This window comes from Geotrypetes seraphini, chromosome 5 (assembly GCF_902459505.1).
Source record: "Geotrypetes seraphini chromosome 5, aGeoSer1.1, whole genome shotgun sequence".
NCBI lineage: Eukaryota > Metazoa > Chordata > Amphibia > Gymnophiona > Dermophiidae > Geotrypetes > Geotrypetes seraphini.
The window spans coordinates 55,074,661-55,094,141 of NC_047088.1; the positions used below are offsets into that span (position 1 = coordinate 55,074,661).

Below are 19,481 nucleotides of genomic sequence, written 5' to 3' on the forward strand. Positions count from 1 at the left end.
CCTCCTCTCCTCCAGAGTATGCAAATTCAGGTCATCCAGTCTCTTCTCATACTTCTTTTGGATCAAACCTCTTACCATTTTTGTTGCCTTTCTCTGGACCGCTTCAAGTCTTTTTATATCTTTCACCAGATAAGGCCTCCAAAACTGAACACAAAACTCCAAGTGTGGCCTCACCAATGACCTATAACAGGGGCATTAACACCTCCCTTCTTCTGATGGTTATTCCTCTTTCTATACAGCCTAGGATCCTTCTGGCTACAGCTACCGCCTTATCACACTGTTTAGCTGTCTCTAGATCCTCAGGCACAATCACCCCAAGGTCCCTTTTTCCGTCAGTGCTCATCAGCCTCTCATCTCCTAGCATATACAGTTCCCTCAGATTTCTACCCTCCAAATGTATCACTCTGCACTTTTTCGCATTGAATTTTAGTTGCCAGAAATTAGACCATTCTAATTTTTGCAGATCCTTTTTCATGTTTTCCACTCCCTCCAGGGTGTCCACTCTGTTACAAATCTTGGTATCATCTGCAAAAAGGCTAACCTTACCTTCTAACCCTGTGGTTCCTTTTCACAGAAGTAAGGAGAAAGCTGGGAACTATAATGTACAGTGCTACGTACGTCTTTCAGCGCTATATAAGTGATAAGTAGTAGAAATAGTAGTACAAGCCAGTTAGTGTCATCTTGGTGCTGGTAAAACAGAGAATCCAAGGCAGCATGATTATGTCAAATGACTGGTCAATTTCTTTTACTGAATGACTATGGAGTTGGCTTGGGAGTTAGTGCTAAAGGTAATGTGCATTGATTTCAGCATAGGTCCGAACTGTTCCATATAAGTGACTTATCAACTGAATGCCCATGGTATGGAGCTTGAACTGACCGACTGGATTAGAACCTGGTTGAGTGGGAGACAAAGAATATTGGTTAGAGGCATTCATTCTGAGGAAAGTATGTTACCAGTGCTATGCCATAGGAATTGATTTGTCTTTGGTCCCGTTTCTTTCAATATTTTGTTGGTAACATTGCAACAAGGCTATCAAGAAAGGTTTGCCTTTTTGTAGATGATGCCAAAATCTGCAATGGTGTGTGAGAAATGAGAAAAGATCTGGGGAGACTTGTTTAAAATCATGTGCCAGGTCTTTAAAGCTATTCATGGGGTATTTATGTGAAAATTGAATGTTTATATGCCAATAAGGACCTTCAATCAAGCAAGTCAAGGAATTTATCATTGTTGTCAGCTGGGAATTTTGATGATCCATGATATGTGTAATTTGTTTTTCAGGGGCCATGCCTACGTAAAAGAATAAGTTACGAGAGGACTAAAATATGACAAGAACAACCTAAGTTTTGTGTTGATTGGAATGGGAATGACCCATAGGACCATAACCTTTTAATTCTCCATAGGTCGTACTTTTCCAATACAGCAACAATGTAATATTGACAATGTTTCCCATGGATGAGATGTGTCACCCTGTTGTGCCCTTTTGTATAGAAATGTTTTGCCATCAGAATTTCACAGCTGCCTATGAATAACTGCTTGCAATTCTTTCTTAGTTTCTAGAGATGTGCATTACACTAGTTTATTCTATACTTGCTGTGAACCATCTAATTAATTAATTCAGTTTCCTATACCGTTCTCCCAAGGGAGCTCAGAACGGTTACTTGAATTTGTGTTATGCTAATCAGGTTTTCTATTTTGCCTTTACCAATTCAGTTCAAGATCAGACTACATTACAAGAGGTTGGGTCATTTACCCAGGAAGTTACAATGGACCGTTTGACCCGGACATTCAACAGAGTTACTAGTACAGGCAGATCAGTACATTATTAATACAATTAGGACATAGTTGCAAATACATAGTTACAAGTTTGGGTAGGTCATCTTCAGTTCATCATTATGTCCCAGGAGCTGCATCGGACAGTTTAGAAATGGACTTTTATAATTGCCATTTTAGTTACTACCTGATTGGCTCCCTGTCTTGGTATTAATGCTTTTAAAAGATTTCTGAACCTGAATAGTGGTCACAAGATCGTAGTGTAAGTGGTAGTTGCTTCCAGCATTTTGCTAATTGATATTGGATGGATAAGTTAATTTAGCTTCTGAACTACAGAAACATAAAACTTATGTAGAGTTCTTAAAAGCATTGCAAATAAATCAAGGTGAACCATTATGATCAGACACTTAGGACTTGTTTTGTGACGTGGTAGCACTGCTGTATGTTGGAATTCTAAGTTCAAGTCCTCTGTCTGTTGTTACACATGGAGAGATGAAAGAGAGGCAGATACCATCATACTGTTCATGTGACTCCAGCAGCCAAGAAAGCACTGATTGATTCACACTGGAGTGCAGTTTTCTATAATCCCTATGTGAGTTGTGAGATCAAATGGCTATTAAGTAGTAGTGGGAAGGGAAGAAGTTGCATTGTGAGGGTAGTGAGGAAAGGAGATATAGTAAAATGATAATCAGTTTTGTGTGTAAAACAAAAATGATTCTATGAGGCCTTTTGCATGAGGGACAGACTAAGGCAGTAGTCTCAAACTCAAACCATTTGCAGGGCCACATTTTAGATTTGTAGGTACTTTGAGGGTCTCACAAAAAATAGTTAATTTCTTATTAAAGAAATAACAATTTTGCATGAGGTAAAACTCTTTATACTTTCTAAATCTTTCCTTTTGGCTAAGTCTTAATAATAATATTGTCATTTATAGCTAAAGAGACATATGATCAAGAAACTGTTTATTTTACTTTTGTGATTATGATAAACTTACTGAGGGCCTCAAAATAGTACCTGGCAGGCCGCATGTGGCCCCCGGGCCACAGGTTTGGTTTGAGACCACTGGACTAAGGGGTCCTTTTACTAAGGTGAGCTAGCTGATTAGTGCAAGCTAAATTGCTAAGATATCCATAGTCCACTGTCCTGGACTAGAGAGTTGTGCGGGGACAGAAATCCCACCCGTCCCCGCCAAAATCCCACCTGTCCCCGCAAGGAATCCCCTCCGTCCCCACCGTCCCCGCCCGTCCCTATAAACTTCAGAAATAGTTATTTCATTTAATTATGCTACTGAATTAAAGGCTCTGGTAGAGACCCATTTACAAATAAGCAAAGACACTTTATTAATTTCGAAATATTAATTGGGAAGAATACATATTTTGTAAACGGGTTTCTACCATAGCCTCTAATGTAAATATAAAATATAAATACTCAGCTAATGAGAACCCCTAAGCTGTCAGCTGAGGACTTCTTTGCAGTTGGCCGTGGGTCCCTTTTGCCAAGCTTGGCAGGCAGCAGTAGCATTCCTGAGTCACAGATGCTGGCACATCAGTGGCTCATGGATGTTGCCAGTGACTGCTGTGCTTGGTGGAGGGAAGTTTTGACTGTCTCTAGAGGAGGTCATCTGCTGGCGGTGCTTGGGGATCCCCACCAGTCACAGCATGGGTCAGCAAGTACTTCAACAATGTAGAAATAAAACCAGAAATGCATTTCCTTTTCTTTTGAACACAATACAAAGACATCTGCTATATACATTTCCCAAAGCTAATATATTTTAGTCAATAAATTCCGTTTTTTACCTTTGTTGTCTGGAGACTTATTTTTCCATAAATTTGGTCCCAGTTTCTTTTTTCCACTTTCCCATCTTCTGTAAATTCTTCTGTTGTTGTCCATTGGTTCCTCCTACCATGGTCCAGCATTTATCCTTTCTCATCTTTCACCCCTGCCAACCAGTCCCATGCCCAACATTTCTCCTTCTATCACCCCTCTCCAGCATCATGCCACATCTCTCCCTCCATTCCCTTCACCACTATGTCCAACATTCCTCCCTCTTGCATCCATTTCAATCTGTCCCACTGTTACCTTTCCACCACAATATTTCTCCCTATGACCAAAAATTCTCCTTTCTTTCCTGTCTGCCCTGCCGCAGCACTCATAGCCCACTGGAAGTCTTCTCCGATGTCAGCGCTGATGTCGGAGGGACGGCTTTGCTTAAGCCCTCCCTCCGACGTCAGCGCTGACAGCGGGGAAGACTTCCGGTCGGCTATGTGTGCTGCAGCAGAGCAGGTAGGAAAAAGAAGACGAGCCTCATGGCTCGAGTTGTATCGAACCCCTCAGGATCCCCGCGACCTTAGGAGGCATCCCCATGGGATCCCCACGACCCTAGGAGGTGTCCCCATGGGATCCCCACGACCCTAGGAGGCGTCCCCACGGGATCCCCATGACCCAAAGGGGGAACCCGCAAGTCCCACAGAATTCCCGTCGTCCCCGTTCCCATGCAGCTCTCTATCCTGGACTTAGGTTTCAGTTTACCTCTCCTTAATCATTCATGTGTCCAGATTTGGTAACTGAATGGTTCCAGGAGTTACACTTTCTCACTGTGTTTATCCTGTGCCACTTGTTTCCTTGTTTGCTGATCTAATGCTTTGGGGGTTTTTCTCTTTTGTGAATTCTGTTGTTTCCTTACCTGTGTATATCGGTGGAGTCTCACTCATTCCTTCTTGTCAGAATGTCTGTCAAAGTTTAATGACACAGACTGACTCTGGACATTTGTTTTCATAATTCAACATCTTTTGTGTATTTGTATTTAAATGACAGCAGATGAAAGACCTGTGTGGTCCATCCAGTCTGCACAACAGTCACATTCATTTTTGAGGCAATGTTAAACCAAAAATCCAGTAATTATTCCTTTTATTTGCTAAGTTCCATTTTATTTGCTAAGATCTACTATAAGATGTTTTTCCTCTCTCCCCTGAGATTGGCAAGATCTGTACTCTGATTATATGAATGTGTTAAAAAAAGGGCATTCTTACTCCTGTTCCATAGTGTCACAAATGGGACTCAGGCTATAGAAGCCCGCCTGGCATTGACCACACTTCCCCACCGCTGGAGTCGCTGTCCAAGCCAACTCCAGCCTATCCTAATTTGTCTAACCAGATATTGGACCCAGACCATAGAAGTTCATCCGGCATCAGTTTCACTGCTGGGGCTGCCATTTTGCACACTCTTACTCCTCATAAATGAAGTTATAGCTGCTGTTTTGTGTCAATACTGTCCTCTTTTTATTGAAGGATCCTTTGTGTTTATCCCATGCATTTTTGAACTCCATCACTGTTTTTGTCGCTAACATCCTCTCCGTGAAGGCCTTCCAGACATCCACCACCCTCTCCGTGAAAAAGTATTTCCTGATGTTCCTCCTGAGTCTATCCACCCCCCTTGCAATCTCATCTTATGTCCTCTAGTGTTACCATTTCCCTGCCTCTGGAAGAGATTTGTTTGTAAATTAATACCCTTTAAGTATCTGAATGCCTGTATCATATCTTCACTATCCCTTCTTTCCTCTAACATCACACATATTCAGGTATTCAAGCCTCTTCTCACGTGTCTCTTGGCACAAACCAGATATCGTTTGATGATACTGATAAGTAAACCTGGAAACCTATGATAGTAGCTCTACATGTATAATCTATTTCTATGAGGACCATTCCTCCTTCAGTTTGGGGACTGTACAGACTCTCTTAAAGGGACATACGGGGGAAATTCTATATATGGTGCCTAACGTTGGGTGCCACTTCAGCACAGAAGAGTATTTTAATGAATGTGAGGCTCCAAAACGAGGCAGAAATATCAGATCTGAGCAAAAGCATATATTTATAGAATAGCGCCTTCAGGATACCTTGAAACCCGTTTTAAAACTATTTTTAGTATCAATTTTCAAGTTTATTAAAAGATTTTTTATGCCGCTTATTCAAATTTCTAGGCGGTGTACAATAATAATAAAAAAAGAAATATCAAAAGGAACAAAACAGTTGGAGTTAAAATATTAAACAAAACCAAGTACCGTATTTGCCGGCGTATAAGACGACTTTTTAGTACCTTAAAATCCTCCCCAAAGTCGGGGGTCGTCTTATACGCCGGGTACAGTTTACATGCCCTTACTTGCGGGGCTGGATGTACTCAGTCGCGCGGCTCTTATTCTCCCTACCTTCTCTGCTTGCAGCACAGAGCCGAACGGAAGTCTTCCCGACGTCAGCGCTGACGTCGGAGGGGAGGGAGGGCTTAAACAAAGCTTAAACAAAGCCCTCCCTCCCTCCGACGTCAGCGCTGACGTCGGGAAGACTTCCGTTCGGCTCTGTGCTGCAAGCATGGCAGGTAAGGAGGAGAGTAGCCTCGCGGTACCAAGAGAGAGGGGCGGCCGCCCCGCCCCGGTTGCAGCACAGCCGGCCAGGTCCCCTTACTTTTGTGGCACTTCCCCGACCGACCGATAACAGCCCGGGTCCGACAATCCTCCCTGCCCTGTAGCCGTGAATCTAAATTACCTTCTTACAGCAGCTGTAAGAAGGTAATTTAGATTCGCGGTTAAGGGCAGGGAAGTTTGTCGGACCCGGGCTGTTGTCGGTCGGTCGGGGAAGTGCCACAAAAGTAAGGGGACCTGGCTGGCTGTGCTGCACCCGGGGCGGTAGAGAAGGAGGGGGGGGGAGAAGGACGCTGAAATACCATGGTGAAGACAGGAGGGGGGGGGGAAGGACTCTGAAAGCACATGAAGACAGAGGAGGGAGAAGAACGCTGAAAGCACATGGGGGAATACAAAGGGGTGGAGAAGGAAGAAGGGGTCGTCTTATACATTGAGTATAACACAAAACTCTATTTTTTAACTAAAAGTTGGGGGGTCGTCTTATACGCCCAGTCGTCCTATACGCCGGCAAATACGGTATGTTGTTTTCTGGCAGACAGAGGTAGGGGAATGTAACACCTAAACATTTTTCTTTTATATCTGTATTTTTATGTAATTTGCTTACATATATGTAGGCCCAAGATCATTTTTTAATTTCAAATATTTTTGAATCTTTCCAGTTTTTATTTTCTAATCATTATTAAGTTTAAATATAAATATGCTTACAAATTGTTTTACTAAAAAAAAAAAGCAGATCAGTGATGTTTTAGGATTCTCTTACATTTCTCAAGGTAAAGCAGGACCAACAAAGAAAATAATTTTGGCAGAACTTTACATGTAACTTTACATCAGAATGAAAACCAATATTAAGATTTTATTTGTTTATATTATACTCCTCAGGCACTAGCAGGGTTTCAAAATACTGAAGGCACCATCTACTTGGCCACACCTCTGTTATCAATGGAAGTAAATGGCTGAGCAGCTTTTCTTTCTCAAAACTTTCTACAGGCATCACAACAAAACAGAGAAAGCATGAAAACAGCACATACCGCTGAGAAAGAGGTATATGAAGCAAAAAAAAATTAAAAACCAGGATTGTGGACATAAAAATGTCTTACTTAACCTGAAATATATTACAAAAGAAAGAGAGACATAAAACTAAGATAAAACTATGAAAAAAGAATCAGAAAACTACCTATCTCAGATGATCAATAAAGGAAAAGATCACTAGTGAATTAACTTACACATCGATGTGCAAAACTCTCTGGCCAATTCTTGAACAGGCAGCTGCAATGATGGCTTCAGGCAACCCTAGAAAAAAATATACATACATAAAGATTTTAGGAGCAATTTGTAACTACTCTAGAGTTTATTGATCAGAACATAGAAAACTGGAGTGCATTTTAAACCAAAATTAAACCAAAGAAGACCAATGATGGTTCTTGAAGAATACAAACTGCTTTACTCTTCAGGACAATCAACACAAGTATATCAATCCAATTCTTTTTGTGAATGCATAACAACTCATTCACCATGTAAATGCAGAGCATATAGAAAAGGCTCTAACATGGCACAACCACATTCAAGCAGGGTATTAAGGGGAAAATGATATAAATAGATAGGTGCCTAACAAATGAATAAATTGGCTTTAATTAAGAGCTTTAACAAGCTCATAATTGAAAAAAATTAAATTTAATTGGGAGCTAGGCACCTATCTTCTTAAGCGCGATTCTATAAAAGATAGGCACCTATTGCATGGCGCCTAACACCAAAGTAGGCGTGTTTAGGGGGTGCAGAAAGACTTAGGCACCGCTAGGTGTGACTCTCTAACGTAATTAGGTGCCAATAATGTAAGCCTTTAAAACCCTGGCCTACATTACAGGTGCAATTCTGTAATGGGTGCCTAAGTGTGATTGACATACAATGGGCGTCTAACTTTAGGTGAAATAGGACGATTCATCGCAGTCATTTAAGAGCCGCCAGTTCAGCGTGGCCCTTTCATCGTCACTGTTTTAAGAGCCGCCAGCTCAGTGCAGCCCTTTCATCATGGGATGTTCCATCCTGCCTGTTTCAGCCCCATCAGTTCCATCGCAACTTACACATCAAAAGAGTTCACATCATTACCTTAAACAGGGCATCACAACTTTAAAAAGGAGTTTCACTTCACAGCTCTATGGCCCGTTTTACAACTTTTCAACCTTAAAGCTTTCCACATTCATGGCCCGTACATCAAAAGGATTTCACAGTACTTTAAAGCAGTGCATCGCTACTTTAAAAAAGTTTCAGTTCATGGCTCTACCTTTTTTTTCGCCGTATCTGTTCACTGCATCAAAGCCCTTTCATCCAGGCACGGTGCAGGAAGTTGACATCTTCATGTCAGAGGGGGTGGGGGCCAGTTGATGTCTTCATGGCAGAGGGGATGCATGAGCAGAAGGAAAATAAGCTGCCTGTATAGCATGGAAAGAAAGGCAGAGATTGCCTACTTTCAACAAAAAAAAGACCAAAATCAAATATAAAACCTAGAACCGGTCAATTGCTCTTCTCCAAAATCGAAAACAAGTTAAAAAAATTAAAGAAGCAGTTTAAAGTAGTTAAATTTCTTGTTCCCTACAACTTTTATTTAGAAATGTACTGGCAAATGTATTTCAACTTGTCTATTATAACTGAAGCCAGTATATATTATTGTTTGAATCCTGGTTTACTGCAGTATACTTATTTCTAATTTATAGTACTGTATATGAAAACCCTGCAAAAACCTCGTGGAGCAGTTATGAGATTCTATTGAAGTCAGAAAAAAAAGCAGAGCAACATATATTTACTTCTGTTTAGTAGGTTTGGGATGTTATTTGCAATGTTATTAATGATAACGAACAGAAACCACCTCCCCCACCACACACACATATGTTATGCTTTTAATTTGCTGATACTATTGCACAGTGTTTCAAAAGAGTACACCTTTGCACAGAGAACATACTCTTTCATAAGTGTACACTCCTTTCCCAAATAGTTCCAAGCCATTGTGCATGCACTAAACAGATGTGGCAAAAAAAAAAGGTAGAGCTGTAAGCTAGACAGCTGCATGGGAACAGAGGCAATGGGAATGCATGGAGTCCTCAGGGATCCCCTCCATACTTGTGGGAATCCCACAGGGATGGGTCGTCTTTGTTCGGGGATCTCTCAGTTATGGTGCCTTCGTCCGGTGTTAGGTCTTACGTAGCCGCACTTGCTCGCTTTTTTTCACGTCGATGGCAGCATTCCTTCACTCCTCCACACTACCGGCAGCTGACCCGGAAACCTTCTCTCTGATGTGTCAGAGGGAGAACTTTCCCTCTGATGAAGGAGCAAAGGAATGCTGCCGTCAGCATGAAGAGAAAGGCTGGGTGGAAAGGGAGGGAAGAGATGCTGCATGGACTAGAGCAGGGTCAGCAACCTGCAGCTCTTCTCACATGCCCCCCCCCCCCCAAACCTAGCAAAGTACCTAGTGGTCCAGTGGGAGCCTTCGTGGTAGAAGCATGGTTCTTTCGCTCCTGCCTCCTTGCTGTTCCCTTCTAAAATGACTGCTGCAACCTCTCACGGTACTACAAGAAATGCCTTGAGCACCTGCAAAAGGTCGAGACAGCCATTTTAGAAGGGAGCAGCTTGGAAGCAGAAGCAAAAGACCCACACTCCTACCATAAAAATCCCTGCTGGACCACCAGCTACTTCGGTAGTCCTGCAGGAGGGGGGGCACGATCCAAATAAGGCAGAGTGGAGGGGGCAGGGACACTGTAGGTTTCAGATGTCATGAGCGGGCCATGCTCCTGCCCCCAAGATCCCCCCACTGGACCCGATACCCAGGTAGGCATGTGTGTGTATGTGGGGGGAGGGGGGGGATCATGGGTTGGGAGGGAGAAAAAAAGAATCAGGACATGGAGAGGGGAGAGAGCTCCTTGGCTATGGGTTGGAGGAAGGAGGAGGTATGAGAGGTGGAGAAAGAGAGGAGAGAAGCTAAACCTTGGGAAGAGAAGTGAGAGACCTGGAATATCTCAAAACCCCCTTCTCTACCCATTGCGACTCTTTGTAAATCTTTGAAGAATTGTTAGACATGGTGGTGGCGAGGAGGGAGGGAGAAATACTGGATGTTGTGGTGGAGAGAGAAGGGTGGGACAGATGAAAAGGGAAGCAAGGGGGAGGAATGTTGGACATGATAGAAGGAATGAATGGAGAAATGCGGCATAGTGCTGGAGAGGGGCGACAGGAGAAATGCTGCGCATGGGGCTGCTGGGGAGGGGCAAAAGATACTGCCCAAGGGCCAGGGGATGAGAGAGGTAGAATGTTTAGATGTGGCTGTAGAATGGGTAAGAGAGATGCACTCTGGATCCCTCTCTCTTTCTCTTTTCACTCCCTTTGCAGCAAGGGAGGGAATGAGAGGGAGAAAGATGGTGGACAGTGAGAGAGAGGGAGACATGTTGCAAATGGGGGTGGATGAGAGAGAAAGAAATGCTCTGCAGGAGTGGGGATGGGAAAAAGAGAATTGTCCAGAATAGAAGGGAGTGAGGATGCTGTACAATAGGAGGGAGGGAATAGAGAAATGCTGGACCATGGTAGGAGGAACCAATGGATAGCAACCACTTCAAGAAGAATTTTCAGAAAAAGAGAAACTGGAACCAACTTGATGGAAAAATAAATCTCCAGACAGCAAAGGAAAAAAAAAAAAATAATAATTTATTGACTGAAATATGTTAGCTTTGGGAAATGTATATAGCAGATGTCTTTGTATTGTGTTCAACAGAAAAGGAAGTGCATTTCTGGTTTTATTTATCCAGCGTTGCTGTGGCTGATGGGGATCCCCAAGCACCGCCAGCTGAAAAACTACTCCAGAGGCGGCCAGGCCTTCCCTCCATCAAGCACAGCAGTCATTGGTAGCATCCCATAGCCACTTAGGTGTCAGCATCTGTGACTCAGGGACACTGCTGCTGCCTGCCAAGCATGGCAAAAGGGACCCCCAGCCACCTTCAGAGGAAGGCCTCAGCTGACATAGCTTGAGGGCCCTCATCAGTTGGAGTATATATTTTATATTTATATTAGAGGCTCTGGCAGAGACCCATATACAAAATATGTATTCTTCCCAATTAATATTTCAAAATTAATAGTGTCTTTGCTTATTTGAAAATGAGTCTCTACCAGAGACTTTAATTCAGTAGCATAATTGAGTGAAATAACTACTTCTGAAGTTCATGGGGACGTGCAGGGACAGATTCGATTTCCAGCAGGGACAGGTTTGATTGCTGTCCCAGCGCAACTCTCTACTGTGAACTGAAACTTTTTTAAAGTAGCAATGCAATGCTTTAAAGTACTATGAAATCCTTTCGATGCACAGGCCGTGAATATGGAAAGGTTTAAGGATGAAAAGTTGTAAAACAGGTCTTAGAGTTGTGAAGTGAAACCCTTTTAAAGTAGCGATGCACTGCTTAAAGTAGCAATGAGAACACTTTTGAAGTGTAAGGTGCGATGGAACCGGTGGGCTGAAATGCTGGCACTGAAACTGGCAGGATGGAATTACAGAATCTGGCCCTAAGTTTATAAGGACACAGTATAGATAGTACAAAGGGACCTGTTTCTCATACAAGGTGGGATGGAGTTCAGATGTAGCTCATGTCTTTTTCAGCAGCAGCTCAAGATAAGTTAAACTTAGGTACAATAGGTATTTTCCCTTTCCTTGGAGGGCTTACAGTCTAGGTTTGTACCTGAAGCAATAAGGGGTTAAATGAGTTGTCCAAGATCATGATGAGCTCAGTGAGATTTGACTCTTAGCTTCTCTAGTTCTTAGTACATTGCTCTAGCCATTAGGCCAAGATTCTACCTGCTATCCACCTGCACTTCTGGTGGCCCATTGGCACAGTATTACTAGTAAAAATTAAACTTGCCAAGATTCAGTATTTCCTTACTGCTTTGTAATGATGTCACTTTCAGCTCCAGCTGTATGTTTTATTGTAAACCACACATTTTATTATGAAGCAGAAAGGTGCACAGGTGGTATTCTTGTCCATCCTCCCTGTCGAGGATAAAAGCCAGGGCAGAGAAGCTCGCATCCTGGAGATGAATGCATGGCTACGTGGATGGTGTCATTGAGAGCGTTTTTGACTATCTGGACCATGAGATGATTTTCCAAGGGCTACTGAGTAGGTTTGGTGTGCATCTATCAAAGAAGGGAAGAAGTGTCTTTGGCAGCAGGCTGGCTAATCTACTGAAAAGGGCTTTAAATTATAAGTGATGGGGCAGGGTGATCGAAGCCCCCAGGTAAATATAAGCCTTCAGGTAAGTAAATAACTGGATACCTCTACACGGATGGAAAAAGGGGGCAATGTCTGGAAAGTAGTATATAATAATGCTCAAAGTATGGGAAACAAGATTCTGGATCTAGAAGCTATGATGGAAGAAGATGAGTTGGATATAGTGGTGATCATGGGGATATGGTTAATGGAGAACCATGACTAGGGTGTAGTTATACTGGGCTATAATCTGTTCAGGAAAGACATGGTAGGAAGTAGCGTTATATGTTAAAGATCATATTAAAGCCACACAATTGCAGGATCTGCAGGGCAAGGAAGAGGCACTGTGGATGGATCAAGAGGGGATGATGAATATATTTACATTGGTGTGATATACAGGCCTCCTTCACAGACGGAAGACGTGGACAGATATTTAATAGTAGACATTCAGAATATATCTAAAAAAGGGGACTTTTGCTAATAGGTGATTTTAACATACTGGATGTTAATTGGGGTATCCCTTTTGGGGGGGGGGTCTTCTAGAAGTAGGGAGATCCTGGATTCTCTATAAGAAAAATTGTTCCAGCAGTTGGTAAAGGAACCCATGCGGGATGGGGTCATACTGGACTTAATGCTTACAAATGGGGAAAGAGTTTCTGGCATCCAGTGATCATTGCATGGCATGGTTTAATATTAAGATGGGTATAGAGAGAGCTAATTGAAAAGCAAAGGCTCTAGACTTTTAAATAACTAACTTTGTTCAGATGGGGGATTCCGCCAAGGAATTGTTGTCTGGATGGAAACATCTGGAAGGAGTGGAAATGAAGTGGCCAAAACAAAGGAGTAATTGTAAGACTGACACACCTTTTTGTGGCGCAAATTAGTAAAAGAAAGAGGAAAAGAAGGCCGCTTTGGTTCTCAAAAGTAGTAGCTGAGAAGGTAAGGAATAAGAGGTTAGATTTCATAAACTACAAAAGATCACAGAGAAAGAAAGAGGTAAAAATATCTGGAAAAGTGAAAAGAGGCTGGCCGTGTAGTTAGGAAAGCAAACATGCAAATGGAAGAAAAAATAGCTGACATGGTAAAACGGGGAGACAAGACATTTTTTAGATATATTAGTGATAGGAAGAAATGCAAAAGTGGAATTGTGAGACTAAAGGGAAAAATATGTAGAAGCTAATAAATAAAAGGCTGAATTGCTTAAAAAATATTTCTGTTCTATGTTCACGGCTGAAGCATCGGGAGCGGGACTGCAGAAGACAAATGTGAATAGGGATGGAGGAGTGGTAGACCCTGATTGATTTTCAGAAGGTTGTGTTTGTGAGGAGCTAGCTAAAATAAAGGTAGACAAAGTGATGGAGCCGGATGATGTACATCCGAGGGTACTGAAGGAACTTAGGAAAGTTCTGGTAGCTCTGCTGACTGACCTTTTCAATGAATCTCTAGAGCCGGGAGTGGTACCAGAGGACTGGAGAAAGGCGGACGTGATCCCTGTCCACAAAAGTGAAAGTAAGGAAGAAGTAGGGAATTACAGGCCCGTAAGTTTGCCTTCTGAGGTAAGCAAATTAATGGAAATGCTTTTAAAATAGAGAAAGGTGAAGTTTCTGGAATCCTGTGGATTACAGGACCAGAGGCAACACAGATTCACTAGAGGTAGGTCTTGTCAGACAAATGTGATCAATTTCTTTGACTGGGTGACCAGAGAATTGGATAGAGGGCACTATTTGTGTTATATTTAGATTTTAGCAAAGCCTTTGACAGTGTTCCACACAGACGTCTAATAAATAAACTGAGTGCCCTCGGGATGGGTCCCAAAGTGATGGGCTGGGTCAAGAACTGGTTGAGTGTAAAGTGACAGAGGGTAGTGGTCAATGGAGATCGCTCTGAGGAAAAGGATGTTATTAGAGGTGTGCCTCAAGGTTCTGTTCTTTGGCCTGTTCTTTTTAACATTTTTATAAACAATATTGCTGCAGGGCTGTCAGGCAAGATTTGCTTCTTTGTGAATGATACAAAAATCTGCAATAGAGTAGATCCCCAGGATGGTGTGAATAACATGAAGAAAGACCTGGCGAAGCTTGACGAATGGTCTGAAATTTGGCAGCTAAAATTTAATGCTAAGAAATGCAAGGTCATGCATTTGGGCTGCAAAATCCTGAGGAAACAATAGAGTTTAGAGGGTGAACAACTTATGTGCATGACAGAAGAGCGGGACTTGGGTGTGATTGTATGTGATGATCTTAAGGTGGCCAAATAGGTTGAAAAGGTGACGGCGAAAGCTAGAAGGATACTAGGGTGCATAGGGAGAGGTATGGCCAGTAGGAAAAAGGAGGTACTGATGCCCTTGTATAAGACTCTGGTGAGTTCTCATTTAGAATATTGTGTGTAATTATGGAGGCCGCACCATCAAAAAGATATAAAAAGGATGGAGTCGGTCCAGAGGAAGGCTACTAAAATGGTGCATGGTCTTCATCATAAGGCGTATGGGGACAGACTTAAAGATCTCAATCTGAATACTTTGTAGGAAAGGCGGGAGAGGGGAGATATGATAGAGACGTTTAAGTACCTACATGATGGAAATGTGCATGAATTGAGTCACTTTCATTTGAAAGGAAGCTCTGGAATGAGAGGGCATAGGATGAAGTTAAGAGGTGATAGGCTCAGGAGTAATCTAAGGAAATACTTTTTTTACAGAAAGGGTGGTAGATGTGTGGAACAGTCTCCCTGGAGAAGGAGACTATGTCTGATTTCAAAAAGCCTGGGATAGTTATGTGGAATCTCTTAGAGAGAGGAAGAATAATGATTACTGTGGATGGGCAGACTGGATGGGCCATTTGGCCTTTATCTGCCATCATGTTTCTATGTAATTTCAGTATTCTTTAATCTTAACACATAAGTGCTGGGCTCACTCCTGATTCACCCATGCCCCTCTCACATCCATAACCCCCTAGCAGTTACTCACTACAGGATTTCAGCATTAAGCTTAGAGAGTTACAACTAAATGTAGAAACATATGTCGTTACAAATTAATGTTAATTAGCACTAACTGCAATTCTAGCTATGTGTTAATTAGTGTCTAATTTACTAGTTATGTGTGTACATGGCACTATTCTATAACCTGCACAAAAATATCGGACGCTGGTGATCATAAGCCCTGTGGCAAGTGTAAAAATTCACTAATCTGACAGACCATAAGAAATACAGATTGAAGTTTGAAACTACCTGTGAGACAGATTTTGTGGTTTACTGCATAGTTTGTCCTTGAGAAAAAATATATGTAGGGCAAACTTCTAGACATTTACGTCTAAGGTTAAATGAACACAGGAGTGCCTTAACAAGGGGAATTATGCTGGCACCTTTGGTACAACACTGTACTTCACAGTCACACAACTTTTTTAACTGAGATGCTTTGCTATAAATCACATTTCCAGAAATGCTCAGGGAGGAAAAAGACGTCTTCAACTACAACGGAGAGAATAATACTGGATCTTTAAACTCAATGTGGTCCATCCCCATGGTTTAAATGGCAATATTGATTGGTTTTATTTTTATTAGACAGAAGGTTAGCGTCATTATACTGCTTAATTAATAAGTACTTTTTATAATCATCACAGAGCAATTTTGTATGAATGAAGCTTACTCTTTGTCATGATTGGTTTGCTTTGTAGCTTTTGGACCAAGAGGTTAAGTTTACCAGATTGGTTGAAATATTAAGAAACTTGAGAAACCATTTTTGTATGAAAGGAGAGCAGAGGAAGTAACTACTTAACTGTGAATAAGCGACTTGTATTCTTATTTTTATCGGTTTAACATATGAGTTTGTAAAGCGCAATTATTTATTGCAGGTCCGTTAGCTGTGAAGGTTCAGATGTCTTAAAGAAGTGGACCTTTTGCTCTACATGCGGAATGTGTTAGCAATTTTTCCTCGCACGGCCTGTCGATATTGCATACTTAACATATTTGACTAAAGTTTTTTATGCCTATGATGCAGAGTTGGTAGTGTCTTGATATAGGCTCACCATTAATCTGAGCCTTTTTCTCCGAGTTACTGTGACTAAGGGAGAGTTTTTTGTTTTTTTGTGTAGAATTTCCTCCATTCCTCTTTTTTAAAAAATTTTGTGTGTCATAACTATACTACAAGGGGTAAAAAAAATTCTTCTGAATCTTGTGAAATGCCTTACTATCACGTCAGGCTATCCTGTGCAGCTTCTCACAATGTTTCTAACCTAGTTAGTGAAAGAAAAGAAAGGTGTACCTACGTACTGATACTATAAACAAAAGCAAAAAGGACATCTATGATAAAACTCCACATAAAAGTTTATTTACACAGATTTGAATCTTTCACACAACAGAAACACACATTTGATCATTTTTATTTTTCAAAATTGTCATTTTTAAAATAACTGCATAATGCTCAACTCAATAACATACAACCATGATATTTAACTTCAATTCTCTGTGATGTATTTTTCAAACTGTATTAGTATCTAGAATTGATTTTTTCTAACAATATACTTACATAAGATAAACATGAAATAAAGTACTTACACCACTCCCTGCACATCAAACAATAAATAATAGATTCCCCTGACAGGACTTTGATGACCTGGCAAAGCCCGAGTGCTTTCAGCCAAAATCATATGAAACTATAAATCACTCCTTATTTTATAGAACATTTCAAAATGGATTCCTGCTTTCTACCTTGAAAGTCATTTCATGTGTTATTTATAACCAGTGAAGACTGGAATGGAAAGAAAATTGCATAGAACTGGAAAATTTACTGTGACTGCTTTTATAAAGAATAACTTCTTTGAAAAAATTTCAACAATTACTTGTAGGTAAAACTTGGGAACACAAAATCACTTTTTGGAAAGACCCATCTTTTATTCGAAGACTGAACCAATTGCAACCTTGCAAGCCGTTCTCCACGAGTGCTGAAGTCAGAGGTGACGGTATGACCTCTCAATCACAGACAGCAGACCTTGTATTGCCAATTTTATGATGGGCATGAAGAATTTAAATAATGGCAAAGACCAAATTGATTCTACTAAAAGGTTAACGTAGTGGCTCCAGATTTACAAAGGCTGTTTGCAAACTCAAGGGCAAAGACCAACAACATTTACAGATTGACCACAATTTATATCTGAAGTGCACAGCCCTGGTTCTCAAGGGCCAAAACTGATCTGGTTTTCAGGATACGTACAATGAATGAACATTAATCAGGCATGCTTGTATATGCTGGTCTCAGAACAGAACGACACTGCACAGCTCAGTACCTACTCCCTTAAGGACTGCTGCATACATGCACCTCTGGTTTTATGCTGAGGGGAAATACTTGCCAAATCGATTCTTGCGATTGCAGTCAGCAATGAGACTATCTATTGAATCAGTAAATGAGATGCATTATATGAAAACATGGTCTACAGTCATTTTGGCAGCTGTTCCACAATTATGGGAACACACTACCAGGTCCTTAAGATTCTGTAATAATGTGAAATCATTTACAATGCTGCTAAAAACTAATCTGTTTTTCAAAGCATTTTATTGGAATGAGTAATCTTTGTAGCAGAGTCTCTAAATTGTATATTTATCCTTTCTTGTTTAAAGGATATTCTGGGACCACTGCTTTTTAACATATTTATCAATGATCCAGAGATGGGAATAACTAGTTAGATAATAAAATTTTCTGATGACACAAAGTTGTTAAATCACAAGAGGTTTGTGAAAAATTGCAAGAGAACCTTGTGAGACTAGGAGACTGGACGTTTAAATGGCAGATGACGTTTAATGTGAGCAAGTGCAAAGTGATGCATGTGGAAAAGAGGAACTTGAAATAGTAGATTTAAAATAGACCGGAGAAAATATTTCTTCACACAATGTATATCATAATTAAACTCTGGAATTCGTTGCCGGAGAATATGGTGAAATCAGTTAGCTTAGAGGGGTTTAAAAAAGGTTTGGCCATTATTGAGATGGCTTAGAGAAATCCACCGCTTATTCCTAGGATGGGAGGCATAAAATCTGTTTTACTACTTGGAATCTAGTTAGGTACTTGGGATCAGGGTTGGCCACTGTTGGAAACAGGATACTGGACTTGATGGACTTTTGGTCTGTCCCAGTATGTCAATTCTTATTTTCTTATATTTTTTGTCTATATAGGCCCACAGCCAAAGAGATATATAGAGTTAACTATATGTGTAATTGTTATTTTCTCACAACATCCTATGAGCCAAGGCCTCATACATGTTTCAATAAACCTGGACATATACAGCTTAAAGCATTAAGATATAACATATTAAAAACATAAATACAAGCTATATCAATATAAATCAATTCTACATACAATCACCCCTATCCTCAATCTCGCTAAGGAAGCTGGTACAGATTGCATAAGAAAATAGCATCAAAATTACGCTACCTCCAAAACCAACATATTAACATTTTAATCTCTTTACCAACCCCCCTCCCCTCCTCTCCTCCTAATAAAAAGGGGGGGGGGCACAAAGACAAAAGAATTAGACAACTCCTTCTGATGGAATGTGCAGTACCCAGAGCGCCTGACATTGCCAAATGAGCTTTAGTATGCGAGTTCTGGAGCACTTCATCTCCATGGGTAAACTCTCAAAGAAACAGACCACAGCTGATGACACCACACACAGAGGACAGAGCTCCCACCAGAATCCTGAATAGGGTAGGCAGGCGAGTCTTGGGATCTCTGCAATGAAACCCCCCAGGCCATTCACAGTTGGACATATAGGACCATATTCTATAAACTGCATCCCAATTGTAGGCGGTATTAGGCACCCTACCGCTGTCTAATCAGCCAATTGGGACGCACGTTTTCTAAAAAAAAAAAAAAAAAAAACAACTTGAGGTAGGCATCTGTCGCAGTTGAGAGAGACACATAGGGGCGCTTAAGCTCACCCAAAGCTGAGCGTGGGTGTGGTTTTGCCCATAAGTGGCCTTAGGCGAGCTTACGTGGCCCTAGGCATCTCCCTTAACCACAACAAGATGCCTAGTGTAGGCAGCCTGCCTTGGGTTAGAGTTTTTTTTCTAGAAAACATGTGTCCTG

The 19,481-nt window shown here is 41.3% G+C and overlaps 1 protein-coding gene across 3 annotated transcripts in view; it reads right to left on the minus strand.

Moving 5' to 3' along the window:
* Positions 1-19,481, minus strand: part of CHM (CHM Rab escort protein) — a 211,572-nt gene that overhangs the window by 175,891 nt on the left and 16,200 nt on the right. For all 3 annotated transcript variants that reach the window (XR_004539584.1, XM_033945876.1, XM_033945875.1), the window contains exon 2: positions 7,406-7,472. Coding sequence is in view for 2 of the 3 variants with exons in the window: in XM_033945876.1 (XP_033801767.1) it covers positions 7,406-7,472 (67 nt within the window). In the remaining variant the exon portion in view is untranslated. The remainder of the gene's footprint in view (positions 1-7,405; positions 7,473-19,481) is intronic.